General features: G+C 39.5%; 1 protein-coding gene across 1 annotated transcript in view; it reads right to left on the reverse strand.

Annotated features, from left to right (window-relative positions):
- Positions 1-925: 925 nt before the first annotated feature.
- The window catches only part of LOC146692467 (connector enhancer of kinase suppressor of ras 3-like), a 45,936-nt gene continuing 26,591 nt past the window's right edge, over positions 926-20,270 (reverse strand). The window contains exons 3-13 of the mRNA XM_085432556.1: positions 19,808-20,010; positions 18,823-18,910; positions 16,161-16,202; positions 13,953-14,072; positions 13,546-13,605; positions 13,319-13,387; positions 12,283-12,432; positions 8,993-9,123; positions 8,713-8,897; positions 6,938-7,024; positions 926-6,100 (exon numbers count right to left, since the gene is read on the reverse strand). Coding sequence (XP_085288682.1) covers positions 5,796-6,100; positions 6,938-7,024; positions 8,713-8,897; positions 8,993-9,123; positions 12,283-12,432; positions 13,319-13,387; positions 13,546-13,605; positions 13,953-14,072; positions 16,161-16,202; positions 18,823-18,910; positions 19,808-20,010 — 1,440 coding nt within the window. The 3' untranslated portion in view covers positions 926-5,795. The remainder of the gene's footprint in view (positions 6,101-6,937; positions 7,025-8,712; positions 8,898-8,992; positions 9,124-12,282; positions 12,433-13,318; positions 13,388-13,545; positions 13,606-13,952; positions 14,073-16,160; positions 16,203-18,822; positions 18,911-19,807; positions 20,011-20,270) is intronic.

The raw sequence follows: 20,270 nt of genomic DNA on the forward strand, positions 1-20,270 counted from the left end.
CCAAAAAGCTACAACATTGTGTTAAATGTAAATAAAAAACAAAATGCAATGATTTTTCAAATCTCATGAGCCAATATTTTGTTCCCAGTGGAACATAAAAATCTATCAAATATTTAAATAATATCCTGTTAGCCCTGTGAGAGACTGGCAACTGTCCAGAGTATGCCCCGCCTCTTGCTCACTGGTAGCTGGAACAGGCTCCAGCCTCCCCCGGAGCCTGACAAATACATTATCATATTCCATGAAAACTACGAGCTGCAAAAAAGATGCATCTTTAATTTCAGAATAAGGTTCCTCAATGAAAAACTGACCTTCTCATAATCTACACTACATGATATCATGAAAAGATTCAGAGAATCTGGAGAAATTTCCGTGTGCAAAGAACAAGGATGAAAGTAACTATTGGATGCCAGTGACCTTCATGCCCTCAGGCATCACTGCATTAAAAAAATACAAATCTGTCATGGAAATTGGTGCATGGGCTCAGGAACGCCTGCAGAAATGCAGGTTAACCCTGTAACAGCAGGGGTATCATAACTGATACATGAGGTTTGGGGAGTTTATGAAACTTCTATATCATCAATATTAAACAGAATCTAGGACAGGACATAAACAGCATGGGTTAAATGGTTTTGTCATTTGTTAGTATTTAAATTATCTGCAGTCACCAAATTAAAATGCTTCTTCTAAAATATATATTCAAATGTTTTATCTCATATGACTGTCAGGTACTAATAGAATATCAGTGCTCCTCACATTTTTGAGAACCAAGGACCCTACTGACCCTCTGCACTCAAATTCATTTTTTTATGTTTTTGTAGCTTAATACTTATCATTATAATCCAGCTGCTAATTTAACATTAAAAAATATATAAATTATAAGCTTTGCTATAACTTCCAAAAAATAAAAATATTGAACGCAAAGTTTCAAAATAAATTGCACTTTATTTTTCCAAAGCATTACAGAGGCAACAAAACACAGAGCTCTGAAGAGGGACCGTTTGTGCTTAATCAGACAGAGCAAAATCAGATTATGATGCATGAAGTTTGACAAAAGGACAACTTTACAAACCAGCTTCACTTTAGATCATCAAGAAACAAGTGAACTTCAACACTTTAACTTTGCTAAACAGCTGTTGCCAAAAGTGGCCATTAGAGGAAAATAAATAAATGTATACCCCTTATTCACTTCAGCTGATTTAAAAGGGATCAGTTCCGCCCATTTCCACTTCCAGGTTTTCATTTTTCACCACTGGGCCTTCCTGCACCTCATCCTCCCTCTGAAACAAGGCATTTTAACTCCTCCGTCTTTATGGCTACTATACATTTAGATCAATTCTGCAACACCCCACTTCAAACACAGCATTACAGTTGGCACCTCACGTGCTCTACAACTTATTTATATATTTACAGAAGCATGAAAAAAAATCCTATTAATTTTTCTGCAAAAATAAAGGATGGTGTCAAACTTCTATTTTCTCTACAAAACTCATTTACCTCACTCAACTACGCCCTACATTTTTTACTTATGTCATGGACTCTGGGTTTTGTGCCTGAGCTTTTACTTTGTATTGATATTTGGACTCTTCTTTTTTATAGTTTTGGTTCATTTCTAGTCAAGTTTGGATTCTGATGTTATGGTGTTGGTTGAGTTTTGTAATCTTTGTAATCTTTATGTATCAGATTTTTTCTGGATTTTCTGGGTTCTTAGTTTTTGTTATGTGTTTGTGATTTGATTTGGAGTTTATATTTAATTCACCGAGTTTCAGTTTATGGTGGCGGGTGTGGTTCTGAGCCTAACATGACCATGTTCGTGTTATCACCTCTCAGTATACATAATATAAACATCCACAATTGGAACAGAAGACTTGGAAGAAAAGGAAAAGAGAAGCGGGTCCTCTTTCAAGAGTTGGGACTTCATCTTGTAATCGGAAGGTTGCCGGTTCGAGCCCCGGCTTGGACAGTCTCTGTCGTTGTGTCCTTGGGCGAGACACTTCACCCGTTGCCTACTGGTGGTGGTCAGAGGGCCCGGTGGCGCCAGTGTCCGGCAGCCTCGCCTCTGTCAGTGCGCCCCAGGGTGGCTGTGGCTACAATGTAGCTTGCCATCACCTGTGTGTGAATGGGTGGATGACTGGATGTGTAAAGCGCTTTGGGGTCCTTAGGGACTAGTAAAGCACTATACAAATACAGGCCACTTACCAAAAAAAGTAAAGCTGTAACACAAACTCCCTCCAAAAGCATTCACAATGAAGCAACTTTGTTTTCTATTGTGTGTTCATTTAAACTTTATTTTTTTTTAAAGTAAAGAGATTTATGTTCACTTTTAAAATGACACATTATAGATTTTCTCACAAACACATTTAAAATTTTTCTATACACGCTGAGAATCTTTTATAATGCTTGCATAAGGTTTCGTTTGTATAAAAGCAAATAATGTGAATTAGAAAAACCCTTTAGAAAAGTTAAGACTTAACAAAAAACAAAAAAAACAACAACATTTAAGTCCACAGTTCTTGAATATCAGTGGATCCAGAAAGGTTCCCTGAGGAACGCCCTCAGGAAATTTTTCATTATAGAAACCTTAAACCTGCAAAGAATTTCTTAAGAGAATATACATTTTCTTGAGTCCATTAATAAAAAGAAAAACAAATACTTGAGATGAGAAAGTAATCATTTTTAAAAAAAATTTTTTTAAGTATACCTAAAATTTCTGTCAGCTTCCTGCAGACAAATCTGCCAAATGACAAAGATAATTAAACCTTATATTAGATACTTCAAATGTATTTAAATCCATTAAATCTGTTATCAAAGTTAATTCTAAATCTATTTTAGGGGGTGTAAAATAGATTTGACTGAAACCACAATTAGCTACAGTGGCCTGATCACTCGATCATGACTGGATCATGAGATGAAATGAATTACACTAAATGTGCTATGCTTCCAGTTCATTTATTACCTCAATGTTTAAACATCACAGCTTCCACAGTACGACAAGTTGGAACCATAATGCAATACTGGGGATGCTTCTATCCCGATTTCAGTTTCGGATTCAGAATTGTTCCACCCCATAATATATTTACCAAGTCTACTCTGTGTCAGGGTTCAAGTTTTTCTCTTTACTTTGTGTTTTTAGCACAAAGAATAAATCAAAGTGTTTACATTCTGAGCTATTACAAAAGGATGCAGCATATTTTCAGGTAGAGTAGCTTTTGAACTGCTTTCTGAAATCATAAAATCATAATCCTTGTACTAAAACACTGGTTAATCATTTCACTGTTTTTATTTGCCGTGTTCCCTCTGTTAAAAAGAAATGTGCATTTTTTTCTTCTTTTTAACACTTTCATGTCCCTGATAACGTTAGAAATGTATACAAATCTTAAGTTCTTTGAGAAAAGAACAAAAGATAAAAACATTTTTAGAAACCATATTATGCATACAAACCAAAATATCTAAAGAGGCACTAATGGCTCCTTAATTACAAATGGTGTTTTTACTAGAAAAATACTTCAACAATCATAAACGCTAAGGCTCTGATAATCCACTGATAAGTTTTGAAAATTAAAAAAAAATAAAAAACAAAACAAGAAGTCTACTGAAAACAAAAACCAGCTTCATCTTCAGCAGATTCAGCATGCTATAATCTGTTATTTCAGATCAAAGCCCCAAAATAGAAGTTTTGCCTTAAATCTGGATGGTCAACACGTGAAACCTTTATTTTCAATGTTAAAAAAAAGAAGCAATGCTGAGAGATGTTTTAATTCAACACTAAACAGATCAAAAACCAGATCTATTTATTTCCATCATAATTTCATTCTTGGACTCTAGTAGTGTCCATTTCCATGACTGGCAGTTCAAAAGAATCCTTATTTATGTGATCCTGGGCCTTACAGATGAATTCATTCATCCTCCTAAAACAAGCCTTTTAAGCTCCTCCCCCTTTAAAGCCTGCCTCTTTTCAAATTCAGTGGGTAGAATATGTAGAAGAACCACAAGTCAAAGCATCCAAATCAACCCACAAATTGGCCATTTTTAATTATGAGCAACCACTGTTTAAACAGTAAATATGACAGGAAATTAATAAAAGGTCCTCTTTAAATATAACAGTTAAGCTGTATTTAAAATCTGTATATTATATATGATATGAGCGGCTAAATTATCTTCTCCTAAAAGCTTGAAGAGGTTATTATTGTACACTGTGACAGAAAATAAAATCTTCCACATTAGAATCACAGCTTCAACTTTGACATAAAACTAACTGGAAGATGGAAACTGACTTCTGTTGGTCAACTCAGAGTAACATTTGAGCTATTTTCATTGTTAGCTGTTGCCACCCAAAGTATTACGATTAAAAAAAATCCAAAGAAAAAGAAGATTAAAATGAAAACAAAACAACACTTGTAGCCATATTGCCCAGTTTCTGTAGTAAGAGTCACCCTAGCAGCTTAGGAGCTTTTGCATAATGTTTCATTAGTAAAAAAGGCACCAAATATTCATGACCTAGAAACTGGGTAAAAAAAAACTTGAAGAGCTCCGAGATGGTTCCCTGAGGAACGCCTTCAAAATATTTTTTTATATTTGAAGTTTCTGTCATGAAGCATTTTTTAAATAATCTTTAGAAAACCCTTTCCTCCTTACATGTGAAACATTCAATATGGGTAGGTGAGGAAGATCAGGTTATAAAATTAAAACTTTAAAGGGACAGTTCACCACAAATTCAAATCTCTATATTTGACCTCTCGCATGTAGTCCTCTGTATCCGTCTACAGACTGCTTTGGTTTGAGTTGTCCAAGTGAGATTTTTTTGTGCTGTTAAAAGTGCCAAAAACTACAGCAGAGAAGTCTATTTCCAGAAATCCTGACATAGTTATTCCAAAAGCAGTTCTGAGAAATAACAATTTTCTCTTTACCAAACTACACCCTGTATCACAACTCTTTCTTCACCCTGCAATACACAGGCTCCATCTACCTGTGATGAAGTTGAACAACAGAATCAAACATTAATTGAATCACCTTGGCTGAGCTACATTTAGCTTGCTGCGCTCTTCGTTTAGCTGTCAGGTGTAAACAGTGGTAGGAAAACAGTTCCGTAACGAGGTTTGCAGAGGTCTTTTTAGAGTAACTGGGCCACAACACAGGTGACATTTAGGTCTGTAACATAGACCAGAAGGCAAAAATATATATATAGGTATCTGGATGAATTTACAGCACTACAGGCCAAAGGGAAAACATGGAAGCTGGAATGTTGCAGCAAACCAATCCTTCAAGCATCCATACATCTGCAGATAATTCTGCTAAATGATAGCAGCAATTTTAAAACTAACTCTGAGATGTAACTTTCCTTTATGATTAAAAATATATATATAAAAACTGTAACAGTTGCAGTGTTTTTTTCCCCCCGGGTGGGGCTTGTTTTCAGCTTGGTGTTGTCAAAGGTTCCTTGACGACTTTAAAATCTTCAAATTTTCCATGACTGATAAATCAAACAGAAAATGAGCGATCAGTAGATTCCAGTATCAGGTTCATTAAGTGGAAAGCACTATGCCGGATTAGTTTTTTTCCTTGCTGTGGTGCTAGATTTTGAGATGAATTCCTCACCATCTTAACATGTTCGGTTAACTCCAACAGTCCACGATCTGCTGTTTTTATCCAGAACTATAAAATGATGTACTGCATTGCCTTTTATCAGGACCGTGAAACTTAAATGGATATTTAAAAGCAGAATATTAAAAACTCTTCCAGAAACCAGGTGAGAATAATTGTCTCATCTAATAAAATTCAAACTGAGCTTTTCCTCCTCAGTGACTGAGCAGTTTGAGTCGAGCCAGCCAGCCGCCGAGCAGCGACGTGGACTGTTTGTTTACACCCTTAGTGGGAGAGACAGCGGCAGAAGTGGAGGCAGAAGCCTTTTTGGACCCCACTTCCTGGTAAGGTATGGTGGCTGTGTTGTGCAGGTTGGCGTTAATGTAGCACTGGCTGCCCCTGATATGGTCGACGCCACGTACAGATGGGTGACCTCGGTACGGCAGAGGGAAACACGGCTCCTCCTCCGTGATAGTGCTAATGCCCTCATTACTCCGATACATGTGCAGGACGTCCTTACCTGTTAGAAGACAACAGGTTAATTATTTAATTATTCGGCTTGTTTCATTTTAGCTGCGAGACCTTTAAATGACGGCTTTCATGTTCCTAATTACGACAACCTTGTACCGAAGAAGAAAGGAGGTAGTCCTACATACTGGATTTACATGTGAGTGAAAAGACATAATAAGCAAGTCCTCCTCCCTAAACGAGCTTCTATCCTTCCATCCTCCCTGTTGAATCGTACAAAACAGCTAAAAGTAACAGTTGACTTGTTAAGTTGCAGGTCAAAGCAAGTAAGCAAGTCTTTTTAAAGAAACAGTTGAGATAAATCTGGACATGACGTTTCATGTTTCAATTGTTCATTTAAAAGAAAAGTAATAATGCAAACAAAGCAAAAAAAGAAAAAAAAAAAAAGAATATTTTTAGAAATAAATTCGACGCTGAACTTCTAAGGATGACTCCACTTTAAACCTCACAGGTTCATGCAGCAGTGTGTAAACTTCGCTCTTTTGTCGGCCTCGTGTTTGCCGTCAGTGGAAAACAGTCCACTTCTTCACGTGTCTTTATTTAACCGTTCATTAACTGCCTGTTATCTTGGACAAACTGCCAACATGCACCGTGCTCGTCAAGGTGAAGTGCTCTAACGCTCAGACTGAGCAGAGTATGAAATGAGTCGCGCAGATGCAGTGGCAGCTTTCGGGGTTAATGATTAACCAGGTAAAAATTCAAAGCACGCAGCCCATCCCTGCTACAGTCTGTCCTTGCCTTTTAATGAGTTGGACAGATGGCTATTACTGATAACTGTCAGATTACTGGCGCTCACTGCGTCTGGTCCAGCTGGACAGGTGGGACTTACCTTTCCTTCCCTGAGTACTGGGCCTGGAGAGCCGGTCAGACACGCCTGAAAATGCCTCCACAGGCATGGAGATGGGTCTGGGTTTACCTGCGAAGAGTCCAGAAAGAGCAAAACATCAGCTCCATCTCAGAGACACTACTCCTCTACTTCCACCTCAGGCTGACACTTAGCCAGATATTAGAGCACAAACCAATATGGCCCATAAACAGCTAGCTGCAGTCAGTCTAACAGAAATGTTTTTGGGGGTTTTTCTTCTTGGGAGAATCAGGCTGTTTTCTAAATCAATGATTCATCTTTAAATCCCCAAAGAACCACTCCTGGCTTAAGGTGTCCTTGATTACTATGACCCAGTAAAGCTTCAAAATATAATACAATGCATTCAGGTTGCTTTGTGGTGACTCCAGAGACAAAGGTGGCACTATATCCCAGTGTTTCCAACCAAAACCAGAACAAAACGGCTCCAAACTCAGCAGGGAGGAATTACTGTTCATGAAATCAAGCCTTAAAGTCAACAGAAGCTCTCTGAGGATACACAGTCTTATTAGTAGAAACGCTTTGTTTGGTTTGATGGGGCTAGATTGGTCCAGACACATGACATCATCTGATCTGCTATTCTCTCACATGAAATCACAGGGACTGAACTACAGAACTGTCAGGTTAACCTCATGTGTGGACATTATATTTTAGTCTAGTCTCTTATACTGCCACTGTTCTATCAAAATGTAAAATGATTGTCCTCTTATGTGGATCTCATTTTCTCAGAAACAAAAATCAGGTAAAAAAAAAAAAAAAAAACAAAAAACTTTTTAGGGAATTCTTTGTTTTTACGTTCGTCAGGTCCCAATCAGCCCAAATAGCAAAGACAAATTAAAAACGCATGCCATGAAAGAGTTTGGGTCTCAGGAGGTTAAAGGATTGTGAGGTTAAAGTGAGCCTCTGACAAAAGTTCAGGGCTGCTGTGCATGTGTGAGAACAGTCTATGCATCAAGCAAAAAAAACAAAAACAACAACTAAAAAAAACAGTTGATTGTGGTTTTATGTGCTTTCATTTCCTGTGGTACTGTAAGTGTTGTATAACTCATCATAACCCACATGTTTTTCCCCTCATTGTGGTGCTCTTATTTTGTCTTTGTGCTGTGATGACTGGCTGCTGGCTGTCGCTTCATATTTTGACCCTTGGGCATGGAATCACTCAGCCTATAAACTTAGTCTGGATATAAAACACTGGGACAGGACTAAACTTTTTCCTTCTTATTCAAAGTATAGTTTGAGCTTTGTTTTCATTGTTAGACTAAGCTCTAGAGCAGTGGTGGGCAACTCAAGGCCTTGAGGGCTGGTGTCCTGCAGGTTTTAGATGTGTCCTTGATCCAACACAGCTTATTCAAATGGCTAAATTACCTCTACAACATGTCTCGTAGTTCTCTGGAGGCCTGGTAATTAACTAATCATTTGATTCAGGTGTGTTTACCCAGGGTGAGATCTAAAAGGGCAGGGATAGCTCAGTAGGTAGAGTGGTGACCCCATGATCGGAAGGTCGGGGGTTCGACTCCACTGAACGGCTACCCTGAGGTACCCCTGAGCAAGGTACCGTCCCCACACACTGCTCCCCGGGCGCTGCACTGCTTCACTGGGTGAATGGGTTAAATGCAGAGGAACTATTTCCCTATGGGGACTAACACATACACATTATACAAAACCTGCAGGACACCGGCCCTCGAGGCCTGGAGTTGCCCACCCCTGCTCTAGAGTAAGGTTAAGAGCCTTTGTGTCCTTACAGCGTGAGGAGGAGCGCTGCCTGAGGCGAACTGGGATAGGATGACTGGATTCAGGTGGAGGGACGACAGACGTCCGGTTTTCCTCTGCTACAGTGTAGCGCCGCTGCCGCACGTCTGCATCCAGATGCGAGTTTGGAGACTTGGGACGCATTTTCACACCTGCAAATACGCTTGTGTTCCCATCTCTGCCACAAGGAGCAGGAAACTCAGCATTACAGGCATAAAAAAGAAAATAAATAAAGATGATTCTGAAATACTGAAGCTTGAGTGAGGTACTTACAGCGGGACATATGGCGCTTCTGGGGGAGGAGGGATATACAAATCCAAGATGGTCGTCTTCCCTCTCTTTCCAGGAGCATCTGAGGTTTCTGACTCTCGTGATTTATAGAGACTTGGCGCTCCCTGAGAGGTCTAATAAAGAAAAAAGACAAATTTAAGCCCTTTAATAAAGGAAACAAAAGAATCACATGTAACTAACACGTTTGGTTTGTCTCTTCTAATCTGTGTTTTTGGTTGCTTCTGTGTCTCAGCACACAACAGACGATGACTTTGTGAACTGCGTTTATCGTCAAACAAAAGCGAAAGTCGTTCCAGCTCAGAGGAGGCTTTTCTGTTTCCTTCCTCACTTTCAAGTTCTCACAAACACAGGAACTTCATTCAGCTCGTTTTCTGTTTCACCTGCACTTTGAAAAACACGTTTAAAGGACGTTTCAATGCAGCCACTTTTAACCATGCCAGACTTAATCCAGTCTGGCGATACTGTGAATGCTCCCAATTGTGAAAAATCCAACGAAAGACCAAAACAAGCAGAAACTGAGTGGTTTCATTACCACTTTTACACCCATTTACACACACATACACTTCCCTTAAAAGGGCTCATTTCATCGTTAAGTTCATTTCATTGATTGTACTATTTGTATTTCCTTCTGATATCTGTACCTGAGCTGAGGTGATGCAAAAATTTCCCCGTTGTGGGATCAATAAAGTCTTATCTTTATCTTGTCTTATCTTATTCAGTCAACCTCAGGATTGCTGCAGTATACCTGATGTTTACGAATCAGTTTTGAAATATGTAAAGACCCAGTAAGATGCTTCAATATAACTGCCAACATTTAAATGCCTAGGAGTGTTTAAATAAGGAGCAAGACATTTTTCTAAAGCCCTTTGATCAAACAAAAAACAGCATCATAAACACAAAGTGTTTATGATGCCGTTTAACCCTAGAACTCATGTACAGCTAAAACTAGCAAAAGTTTACTTTTTTCCTTATTTAAACAGCAGATTTATTAATTCAGTGTTTAAAGTCATTAAGACACAAAGAAAAAAATAAAACAGACAAAGTTGTTTCATAAACAAGCAAACAGCTGACGTCCTGCTGCAGTTTCTCACTTTCTTGCATAAAACACGGACGTTTAAAACACAGCAATGCAGTTTTTGGGACAACTTGTTTGTCATGTCAACTCAGTTTATGACCTTAATTCCCCAACACTGACAGATGAGTTCACCTGGGTGGGTGTGGCTCCAGTGGTGGAGCTCTTGTCTCACGAAATAAGAATAAGAGGTTCCATTAGTGACCCCGGTCTTTGCTACTTGATTCAGTCATCTGTTTTTAACACCAAGCTGACTGAGCTAACTTATTATTACTCATTCTAATAGTTTCAGGCTTGTCATTGTTCCCACTTCACAAAACAAAAGATAAACAAATGTAAGTGCAGGTGGCGTAACCTTTGAAGTGAATGGTGGGAGTGACGATGAGATAAGAGATCTCAGATCTGTTTTGAAAGACTGAGATTAGAGCCTGAGCTCATCAGCTGAGCTACCCAGCGCCTTTCTGGATTCCTATCTCCCCTAAACACACACATCCTGGACCCCTGTCAGCACAAAACCCCTGAAGGTGGTTTGGTGAATGCAGGATTGTCACATTGTGAACTAAAGTGTGAGTCAGCCACCGCAGATCTGACATCAACGCAGAGTTTTTCCTATCTTCCTTTTTTTCAGGAAAAGGGAAGAAGGGCTCCATTGTTTCACCCGCTCATCTCAGAGGAGCTGTAGACTGAGCGGCTGCTGCGTTTTCTGCTCGAAAGACTGAAAACCACCACGTGCAGCTTGATTTTCTTACCGACACAGTCTGCTTCACTTTCATGCAGTGACGTCTGTCACAACACTACAGCTGCTGCAGGTTCAGGACCTGCGTCAACTACGCCTCACCTGGAAATTCTGCAGAAAGAATCCATTATCCTTCCACATTTACCGTTATTAACCAGAACTTTGTACACTCGTGCTTTTTCTTTCTTTCTTTTTTCCCCCCACAGGAAAAACTTTGACTTCTCTAAAATCGAAAACACAATCACTCCCAAATGTCCAGTTTGAACCAGGAAAAAGAACCTCTCCTCACTTCTTTTTCAGGGCCAGTAGATGAACCTGAAGGCCAAAGTGTCAATAAAGTTATGTAGAGCTATTTCAAACTATGTTTCTTAATGCCATTGTTTGTATTGACAACATATAAAGATGTAAGAAATGATATGGTGATTCTAAATATCACGTTATGTTGAGCTCTTCTTCAAGGTCAAATGTTCAGAAAATGTTGTATCTTTAAGATTTGCCCTTTACAAGCTCATTGTTTAATTTTAGAGGTTTACAAGAACATGTTTGCATGTTTTAATATCAGAAGAACAAAAAAAAAAAATCTTAACAAGGACGACTTCTTTGTTTTACAGTGAAGAGAAGTGTGTTAACAAGTAAAGGCTGGATTATAATCAGTCAGTTTTATTGGGTGAATTTGTGTCACTGTTTCAATCCTGACGACAAAAACAGGAAAGTGAATCATAAAAGCTTCATTGTGAATTTTGATGTTTTAAAATTCTGTTGTGCATCAGGAAAGCAAGAGAGAAGCAAACAGGTTTGAGTACGTGTTACGCCAAACACTGATTTATCTGTGGATGGGGAAATAAAACCTTCAGTTTCTCAGTGACTGAGTTCACAAAAATGTTTGTGTGTAAGAAAAAACACAGGTAATGTAGCGAATTTGAGATTTCAGGATATACAGACTACCTGCTCAATTCTGCTGCGAAGTTTTTCACTGATGAAAATTCTCTTTTCGTCCATACAAGCACACAAATAAACGCTCCTGAGACGGGGGCTGTTAGGACTGTTAATCTGCATTTCAGATTCATTTTGGGAAGTCCGAATACTGAGCTCATGTTACAGCGAAAAAGAGAAGCGAGAATACATTAGAAAACAAAAAGACTCCAGATCATGTTCAAGCGTTGCATTTTACACAGAACTTTAGGCCTGAATTCCTCATTTTTATTGTGCAGTCATCATGTTTTTGGTTTCATCAAATTATGTGGAACTTGTGGATAAAAAAGGTAGAAAAACTGCAACACAAGTACTTGTCCATTTCTACTCCAGCTTGGGATTTCCCACATCATTTGACCTCTCCACGACAGGAGAACAATCTGCCACCACAGAGGGCCTCCATCAGGAAGGATGAAAAGGAGGAGACAGTCCCTGGTGTTAGTCGTTTATTTTGCTGAGAAGCACTTCAGCACAATACAAGCGGCGGCTCACCTGCACAAGCGGCGGCCTCCAGCGCAGGTTTTTCAGTGGAGCCGGTGCGAAGCTGGCAGATGGTCCAGAGGGCCTCTTCTTCAGCATCAAGACAACACCTCCAGACTCCGCCCTCAACTTCCCCACCAGGTGCTTTAGCTGCCAGCCCACCTGGACCAACCAGAGCAAAAGTCAGAGAATTGCAGCCTCTAGAGAGCGCTAGCATGAGGAAAGACCTTAAACTTCACAACCCTGAACGTCAGCGTTTAATGAAGCATTTCACGTACTGTGAGCTGTGAACTGTTATGAAACCTGCGGAAACGGATCCAACTCTTATACTTGGCCTTGGTTTAGTACTGTCTGAAACAAGCTGTTTATTGGCTTACAGTCAGTTTCATGTAATTCACATCACATTTACACTTACATGATAATAAATATTTTATTAAGATCAATGCATTTGCATGATTGTAAAATCTATAAATCTCACTAATAATTATTTGGAGTATGTACATTTAATAAATATTGTGATATCTTCATTAGTGAAAAACATGTTAAAGCCAACTTCCTTCTGATTGGCTGCTCCTGCTAAAAATAAGCATATCTGAACTGTAGGTGGGTGGAGCTTGTGTTTTCTTCGCCTATCTGAAATGGTTCAGAGCAGTCTGAAGTCTGACCTTTTATTTCACAAGGCCACGTTTAACATTAGTGTTCACTGTTGTAGCACTAAATATATGACAGAAAGGAAAAAGTCCTGCATACTGAAAAGTCGCAACACTTCAGTTTATACATAAGACAAAATAAAGAAGATACAACTTGTCGCTTGAAAAAAAAAAAAAAAAAGAGACAGCTGGACTTTGTGAAGTTTGTGAACATGTTTCACGTGTCATCCAAGAAGATTGTTATACAACTAATACCTGAGAATCCTCAGGTACTTGACACTACAGTCAAGTGTTGAAGCTACGTCCTGCCTCGCAGACGTGTGTGGGATCTCTCCATCTAAGAAAATGACTAAGGCCATTTCCCAAAATGATGAGAAACTTGTGGCTATTCGACTCACCACTGTCTGTTTGTTGACCTGAATGACTTCATCTCCAGCGTGAATCCTCTGGGTTTTATCTGCCGGAGACTGAACAGCACACAAAGAGAAGCGCAGAGTTTAACAGACTAACATTTCATTGACTGCATGTTTCCATGATCTCTGGTAGTGATGAAGACTTTCAGGAGAGATTTTTTAAGTCTATAAATGGCACATGAGCGGCGAAGAAGACCCAGAGGCTCACTCACGTTCTCTGTTGTTCCCGTGATGACGTGAAGCCCGTCGTAGGTGGATTTGATGTAAATCCCCTGAAAGATAAAACAGAACTTAAACATGGATCTTCTGCATAAATACACCTCCCACAGTTCCTCTGTAATTCCTCGCTGCAGCGGTGGCGATGGGGTTTTCCTTTCTGGACCTACATCTGTTTCGGTTTTTGATTCAACGCTGGTTGTGGTTCATGGCATAGCACTAAAATACCTGTTAATGATTCTGAGGGGAAGTGGGGTCATATTGTGGGTTTTTCTTTTTACAGCAGTCAGTACTTATCGGACAGCGGCGTCCCGCTGACATAGCCCAACAGGGAAATGATCATTTCTGTCCCATTTGTGTATTTTCTTTTTTTATTCTATGCCCTTTAAAAGAAAATCCTCACCAGTCCCTCCCCAGGCTTGACATTGGTGATGTGAACCTCCTCCAAACAGGACATTTCCCTTTTTGCGGGGTCAGAAGTCGCTTGGACAGTTTTCTCACAGATGCTGTTGAGCGCTCGGGACTGAAAAACAAGAAAATATATACAAATAGGTTCAGCTTGTCCAATGGATGGATACATGCAAGTGTTCACCCAGTTATCAGGCAACAATTGTATTACAGTGTGTTATTACACTGCTCACTCTTCTGTCCCATACTGCAACCCCAAAAATTATTTCAAAAGATATAAGAGTCTGATTCAGATTTTATACACTTTTATAAAACTGGAAGCCTTTTTGAAACCACAGGTGTCACCCACCTGGTAGTTATTAAAAAATGCCAGGGAAAACATTGTTATTTTGTATAATTAGCGGTTTATAATTATGCATATACGTGGTTTACATTGATTTTGTAAAGGTGTCATTCATTATGTAGGTGCGTATCTATGTAGGTTTGCGATTTATACACCTGGGCCTTTCCATCCTCAAAATGGGCCCGAGGTGGTGACTATGCACCTGACTGGTTTGTGTAAATATGAGTTAAAGTCTGTGTTGCCTTATTTAACACTAGTTTTTCATATTGCTGTTGTTGGTTAAACCCTACCCTGCTGTAGAACAAACATGCACATGTAAGAATAAATGTGCTGGTTTGGATTTCACAGTTGAAAGACTTGACAATAATTATCTTGTTTCCATGATCTAATCGAGAAAATTATTGGTTACCATTTTTTAAGTGGCATTTCTGATCCTTGAACTGCAAATACTGTTTTGACCATATGCAACAATGTCTAATTATATAAATAATAAAATAATACATTTCTGACTGCTAACCTTCTGGAATCAAACTCTACACACCAGCTTGTACACTGCTTGAGTTTCACGGTTACATTTTAAACGACATCAACTGCATATTTGATTTTATGACTTGTCTTGTGGTTACATTTTAGTGTTTTATAGCTTGTGTAATATCGTTGGACTGAAAACGAAACCAGGTACTTTTTGTCGTGCGTTTTCTCTCGAATAAAGAATAAAACATGATTCAAGACAGAAAGCCATTGGCAGCATGGTGGTCTTAGCTTACATCTCTCATGATGACTATAAAGTGCTCTAAATTTAGTCTGAAATGCTGAATCGCCTCCTGCACCAAATCTGCCTGATCCAAACCTCTGACCTTTCAGTGGAAAAGGGAAAGAAAACAACAGATGCAACAGGAGTTGGAAAAGCATCAAATAAAAGCTCCAAATACGGACGTGGGGACGGTGCTTGGTTTTGTTGTACGGGAGAAGAGCTTGATGCCTCTGCAGAACGAGAACAGCCTCATATTATCATCACAAATGACCAGACACCCAGGCCTGGAGCGCAGCACCGAGCCCGAGCTCATGGGAAGCAGAGAGCTGACCAGGAAAACACAAACCAGCAGGAAATTACAAGTAAACCAGGAAAACATGCTCCTCTGGGGATATAGCTGGTCAGCTTCCTGCTGTTTGTTTTTTTCAAATATGGTGACTTTATTGCTCCCCTTACAAAGACAAAGTAAATTTGCTTCATAGATATTTATCCCATAAAGTACTGGAAATATTACTAAAAAAATAATGCAAAACCAATGTTATACTTCAGCAGTTTTTAGGACTAAATCTTTAGTTCATGAAAGACACTTTTATTCACATTATACTCGCCCATCTGTCTCCATGAGGATTAAAACAGTGTGTACATTAAACATCAGGTCCATTTCCAGCCACGTTCTGTTTACTGTAAGCTGAAGCTTTTCTGTCCACTTGTCACTATAAGCCAAGTTTGCCCAAGTTAACGTCTTATAGATGTGACGAGTACAGAAAAAGTAGACTCAAAGCGCTTTTCCTGTGTAAGAAAACTCTGATTACTTACATATCAAATATCCTCTGACCACATGAATTTAAACAACGTGCATGTGTAAAATGAACATCCACCGCTGTAACAGTACAGCAGTGCTACTGTATAAAAAGAGGTCACATGACAAACTGGCTATGAGAAGGAAAGTGACTGAACTTCATCCAAGTGTGAATCCTGAAACAACAGGAAGTCTTATCTAAGACAGGAAGTGGATGTGCCTGAGCCGAACACACACACACACACACACACACACACACACACACACACGTTCGAACAGAGGAAAGAAAAGCAAAAGCAGCACTCACCACTTCCAGAATCTTTTCCTCCATCTCATAAACTGTGCAGTCCTGGAATTACAGACATAAACACAGAGACTAAGAGATCTCACAAACATCTGTCCAACATCTGCTTTATTATCATCACTGTGAGAGAAAACAAAAAACAAAAAAATATCAGAGAAACAAGGCAGCCCCTGCCTTTGGTTTTTTTTAATTGTATGCTTTTATTTTGAAGTGGCGTATGACACAAAAACAACTGATAGGAGTTGGGAAATTACCCATGCTGGTAAGGAAAACAGAGTCACATGATTAAACTATGTGACCCAATTTAGTATTGCTTCAAAAGCAAATACTGTTCACACTAAATTGAATTAGGTGTCAGGATGGACGAGAAGTTCATGAACACAGATCTGAAGTCTGGATGTCCTTGGTAATATTTCACGTTAGAAGACTGAATTTGTAAAATCTGATATCAAACAAAATCTCCATACAATGTCATTCAGTGATGGCAATCAATCAATGCTTCACCTCCTCTTCTTTAACTCCTATTCTTACTGTTTTCTGATCAATTTTCTAATATTGTAATTTTTTAATCATTTGCTAAATAAGACTTTTTCCACACAACATTCTGGTGCCAAACAACTACAGCTGTGTTTTGTATGGGGTCTCGCCTTGACAGTCATACCTTTACAGTTAGTTATGGAAGAGAATTAAAAGTCATGACGACAGTAAATTTATTTTTATGTTGTTCTGTATTTGGAAAGAACTTTCAGGCTAATATCGTGTTACTGTACAGCAGACAGAATATTTTCATCTTGATGGTTAAAGAAGTTTTTTGTTTCAGAAAACAGATGCAGTGGAGCATTTTCACATCTGGGGAAAAGGAGAACTTGCTCATATCAAATTTGGCAGGTTTTCCATTCAGAAGCCAGAACTGTGAGTGTGGCAAACAAACACGGGAAAGGAGAAAGGGAATCAGCGGCAAAACAAATATTTGAGAAATGACAGCCTACAGGAGAGTGAAACCAGGAGGCAGGGACGGTGAACGCCTCCCAGAGACACCGAGAGGATTCCTGCTGCGGTCGGAGAAATAACAGTTCCCCGTAAACACGCTGACAGGATGATTGCATGACAGCGCAGCAGGGCGACGCCTCAGAAGGCTCTGCAGACACATGCAGGGAGGTGGCACGCTGCAGAAAACTTCCAAGTGCACATCCGCTTCTGAATACTTCAATAAATGAAGAGAAATCCAGCTTATTGCAAAATGTGAAGCTCTGAAACAAACTTTTGCCGTCCCTAAAGGAAATTATAAAGTTCTAAACTAATGAAACGTCTGGCTGATTTGCAGCTGAAGTATTCTGCCGTTGCATAAAACATGTCTGTACGTCTCAGCTGCATTAATATGCATCATGTTTGAACTTCTCACACAATTAGTTCCCTCATATTTTGTCGTGTGACAGCACGACTGCCTCAGGTAGACTCTGCAACGATGTAAAGGGTTACATACAATTCATCACTGATTCATGACTTTATGCTTGGTTGCACAAGACTTTGTATAGAATAGATCCTTAAGCTGTGGATTTAGCATTAACAGAGCTGAGAAAACCTGATTTTTTTTCACTTTTCTTTATGGGATAACTGATAGCTGAGAAGGGGATGTGAAACAAACTGTTCTGTGACGCTAATTCCCCTCCTCATGGTAACTGTACAGTGAGGGAATTTTTTAAAAAGTCTCTTAATAGTTTATGCTTGTGTATAATTAGGGGCCTGTCACTTTAAATGACGGGTGAAAAGCACGTGAGTGGTTGTAGCCAGTCTCCGTTTGTTAGGCTTCACCTCAGCTAAACTTCCCAACTATGTTTTTGCTGTCAGTGCTTTTAGAGCATTTTAATGCAACTTTCTGACAAATATTATTCCTCTGTGTGGTAAAGACATTGAAATTAAGAGAAATTCGCAGGTTTTATAATCAAGCCAGCTAGCATTAGCTGATAACTTAGCTCCACTACCTCAACCAAATGGTCACTTCTGGCTCCAGTAAAGTGGACTACCAAAATATGAAAACTGAGGCTTCAAAATGTGTTCAAAAGCTGACATCAGGGGTATGTCCATCTTTTAAATACAGTCTATAGCTTAAGGAGCGTAAAACTGCTTAGATGACATGTTCTTTGGGCAGCAGCATTTTAGGATGGTGCATGAATATACGTCTTCACAGAATTGGGATGCTTCTTAATTATAAATGTAAAACTTTTAAAATGTATTCAGGACACGTACTTGACATTTCCCACTCTCCATGAACTGGTTTTGTTGAAGTTCCACATCTTGTGCTTTCATTTACATTTTAGTAATAATCTCAAAGTTTCTAAAGTATGAAACATGTAAGGATCTCAGCTATCGGAAGGAGATATGCCATCAAAATGACTGTGCTCATGTATACAGTAGTTATCTGGAGCTTCTTCATGATCATCACCACCAACAACAACAGATCCAGAAAATAAACATTTTAGTTCATGACCTCCTTCCTCTCTGATGTGTCTTTATGACAAGCTGCTGCACACAGAAAACATCAGAGATCTGTTTCTCTTTTAAGGTCTCATGTGGAGATTGTATTTCCAAGAGTGGATCTGTTAATCACTCAGGAAAGCACAGAAACACTGAAGAAAACACAGAGCGGCGTCTGAGCGTCACTGACCTTCTGGACGGTGGAGGTGAGCTCCAAACACAGCTGGATGATCTTGCCTTTGGTTGAGGTGAAGTCATTGGCACTCGACAGAGGAGTCCTAGCAAGAAGAGAGAAACTAAAATTATAGAATCATGTCAGTGCTGGCAGACAACAGGGCTGTGTTTTAAAACGGATTCAAAATACGAGCAGGGCCACAGACTATTCGGTCTCTTTATACACTACCTCTGATCTTTTACTGCTTCACACTGATCGGCCATGAACAGCCAATGGTAAGCAAGTGAAAAACAGTGAAAAAAAACAGCATGCAATGCTGAACACTTTAAAACACATTTTAAAAAAGGACAGAACATCAAAGAAATTAATGAAAATTTGACTTTCTGTAAGTTTTCATTAACTTCAGATCATAATAGCTGTTCCAACCCAAACATATCGAGTATGAAAATTTTTTGGATGAGATAACTGGATGGAGACTGAATAAAAAGTGGCCCCAGGTGTTTCTGGGTGAGCGAGCTGACACACTTCAGATGTCAGGTGCATTATGGGGCATCCATGTTTGTTTCCAGCTGCTGCAGCCAAGCTGGAATGTGTTTCAAGCTGATACAAGCTGCAAAAAAGCTGAAGCAGTCAAAGCGGCGATGCAGTAAACTGGAGCAGCGCTGCGAGGAAACACGATACTAAAATAATCAGAACGGAGGGGAGAGTACAACCGCTATCTTAGAAGGAACAAAGTTGTGCACTGAGCTGCACGTTATGAGTGAACTTCTGACTGACACGTTAATAAAAACAAATGCCATGTTAGTGAAAGTGTTGTGTGAGCAATTATGCAAGTACAGTTAAATTTACAAATTCAAAAGAAAGCCTGGATGAAAACATCAACTGTGACATCATGGTATCCAGTTTTATTTTTATGCTTTTTACGAGATCGTGGTTGTTTTAATGAGCAAATAATGTTTCGTTTTTAATACCAGGATACTCTGAATGCCGTCGTGGTTACCTGTCCAGCCAGGCCAGCAGATTCTTGGCGGTGCCGATCAGTTCGACCACGGCGGTGAGGAATTCATTGGTGGGCTGATTGGAATTTTTGCTGTGGTAGGCGGGGTTCTTCCTGCGCTGCGTCACGGCGCTGCTCAGGTTGTGGTGCGCTGTTCTCATCTTCCCCACCAAAGTCTTCAGGTTGTCCGACTCCACGCCATAGTTCTGTTAAAGAAAGATGAAAGATTCAGTGAAACAAACCTGCTTCTTACTCAATTATTAAACATAAAGACTACACTTCCCATCAGCACTGTCACTATTTCCTGGCTCACTAACCTTAGCACAAGTATGCTGCCACAGGAAACTCTGAAAGAGGCACTGCGGAAACGTTACACTGCACGAAGCTGCAGTTTGAGTAGTCCACATTGTATTTTGCACCTCAAAGTACTTTTTGTTTGAGAACACACAACAATGTTCAGGAATGA

Source organism: Copadichromis virginalis, linkage group LG15, assembly GCF_057382275.1.
Source record: "Copadichromis virginalis isolate Kocher_CV1m ecotype Utaka linkage group LG15, C_Virginalis_male_GT1.1, whole genome shotgun sequence".
Taxonomy (NCBI): domain Eukaryota; kingdom Metazoa; phylum Chordata; class Actinopteri; order Cichliformes; family Cichlidae; genus Copadichromis; species Copadichromis virginalis.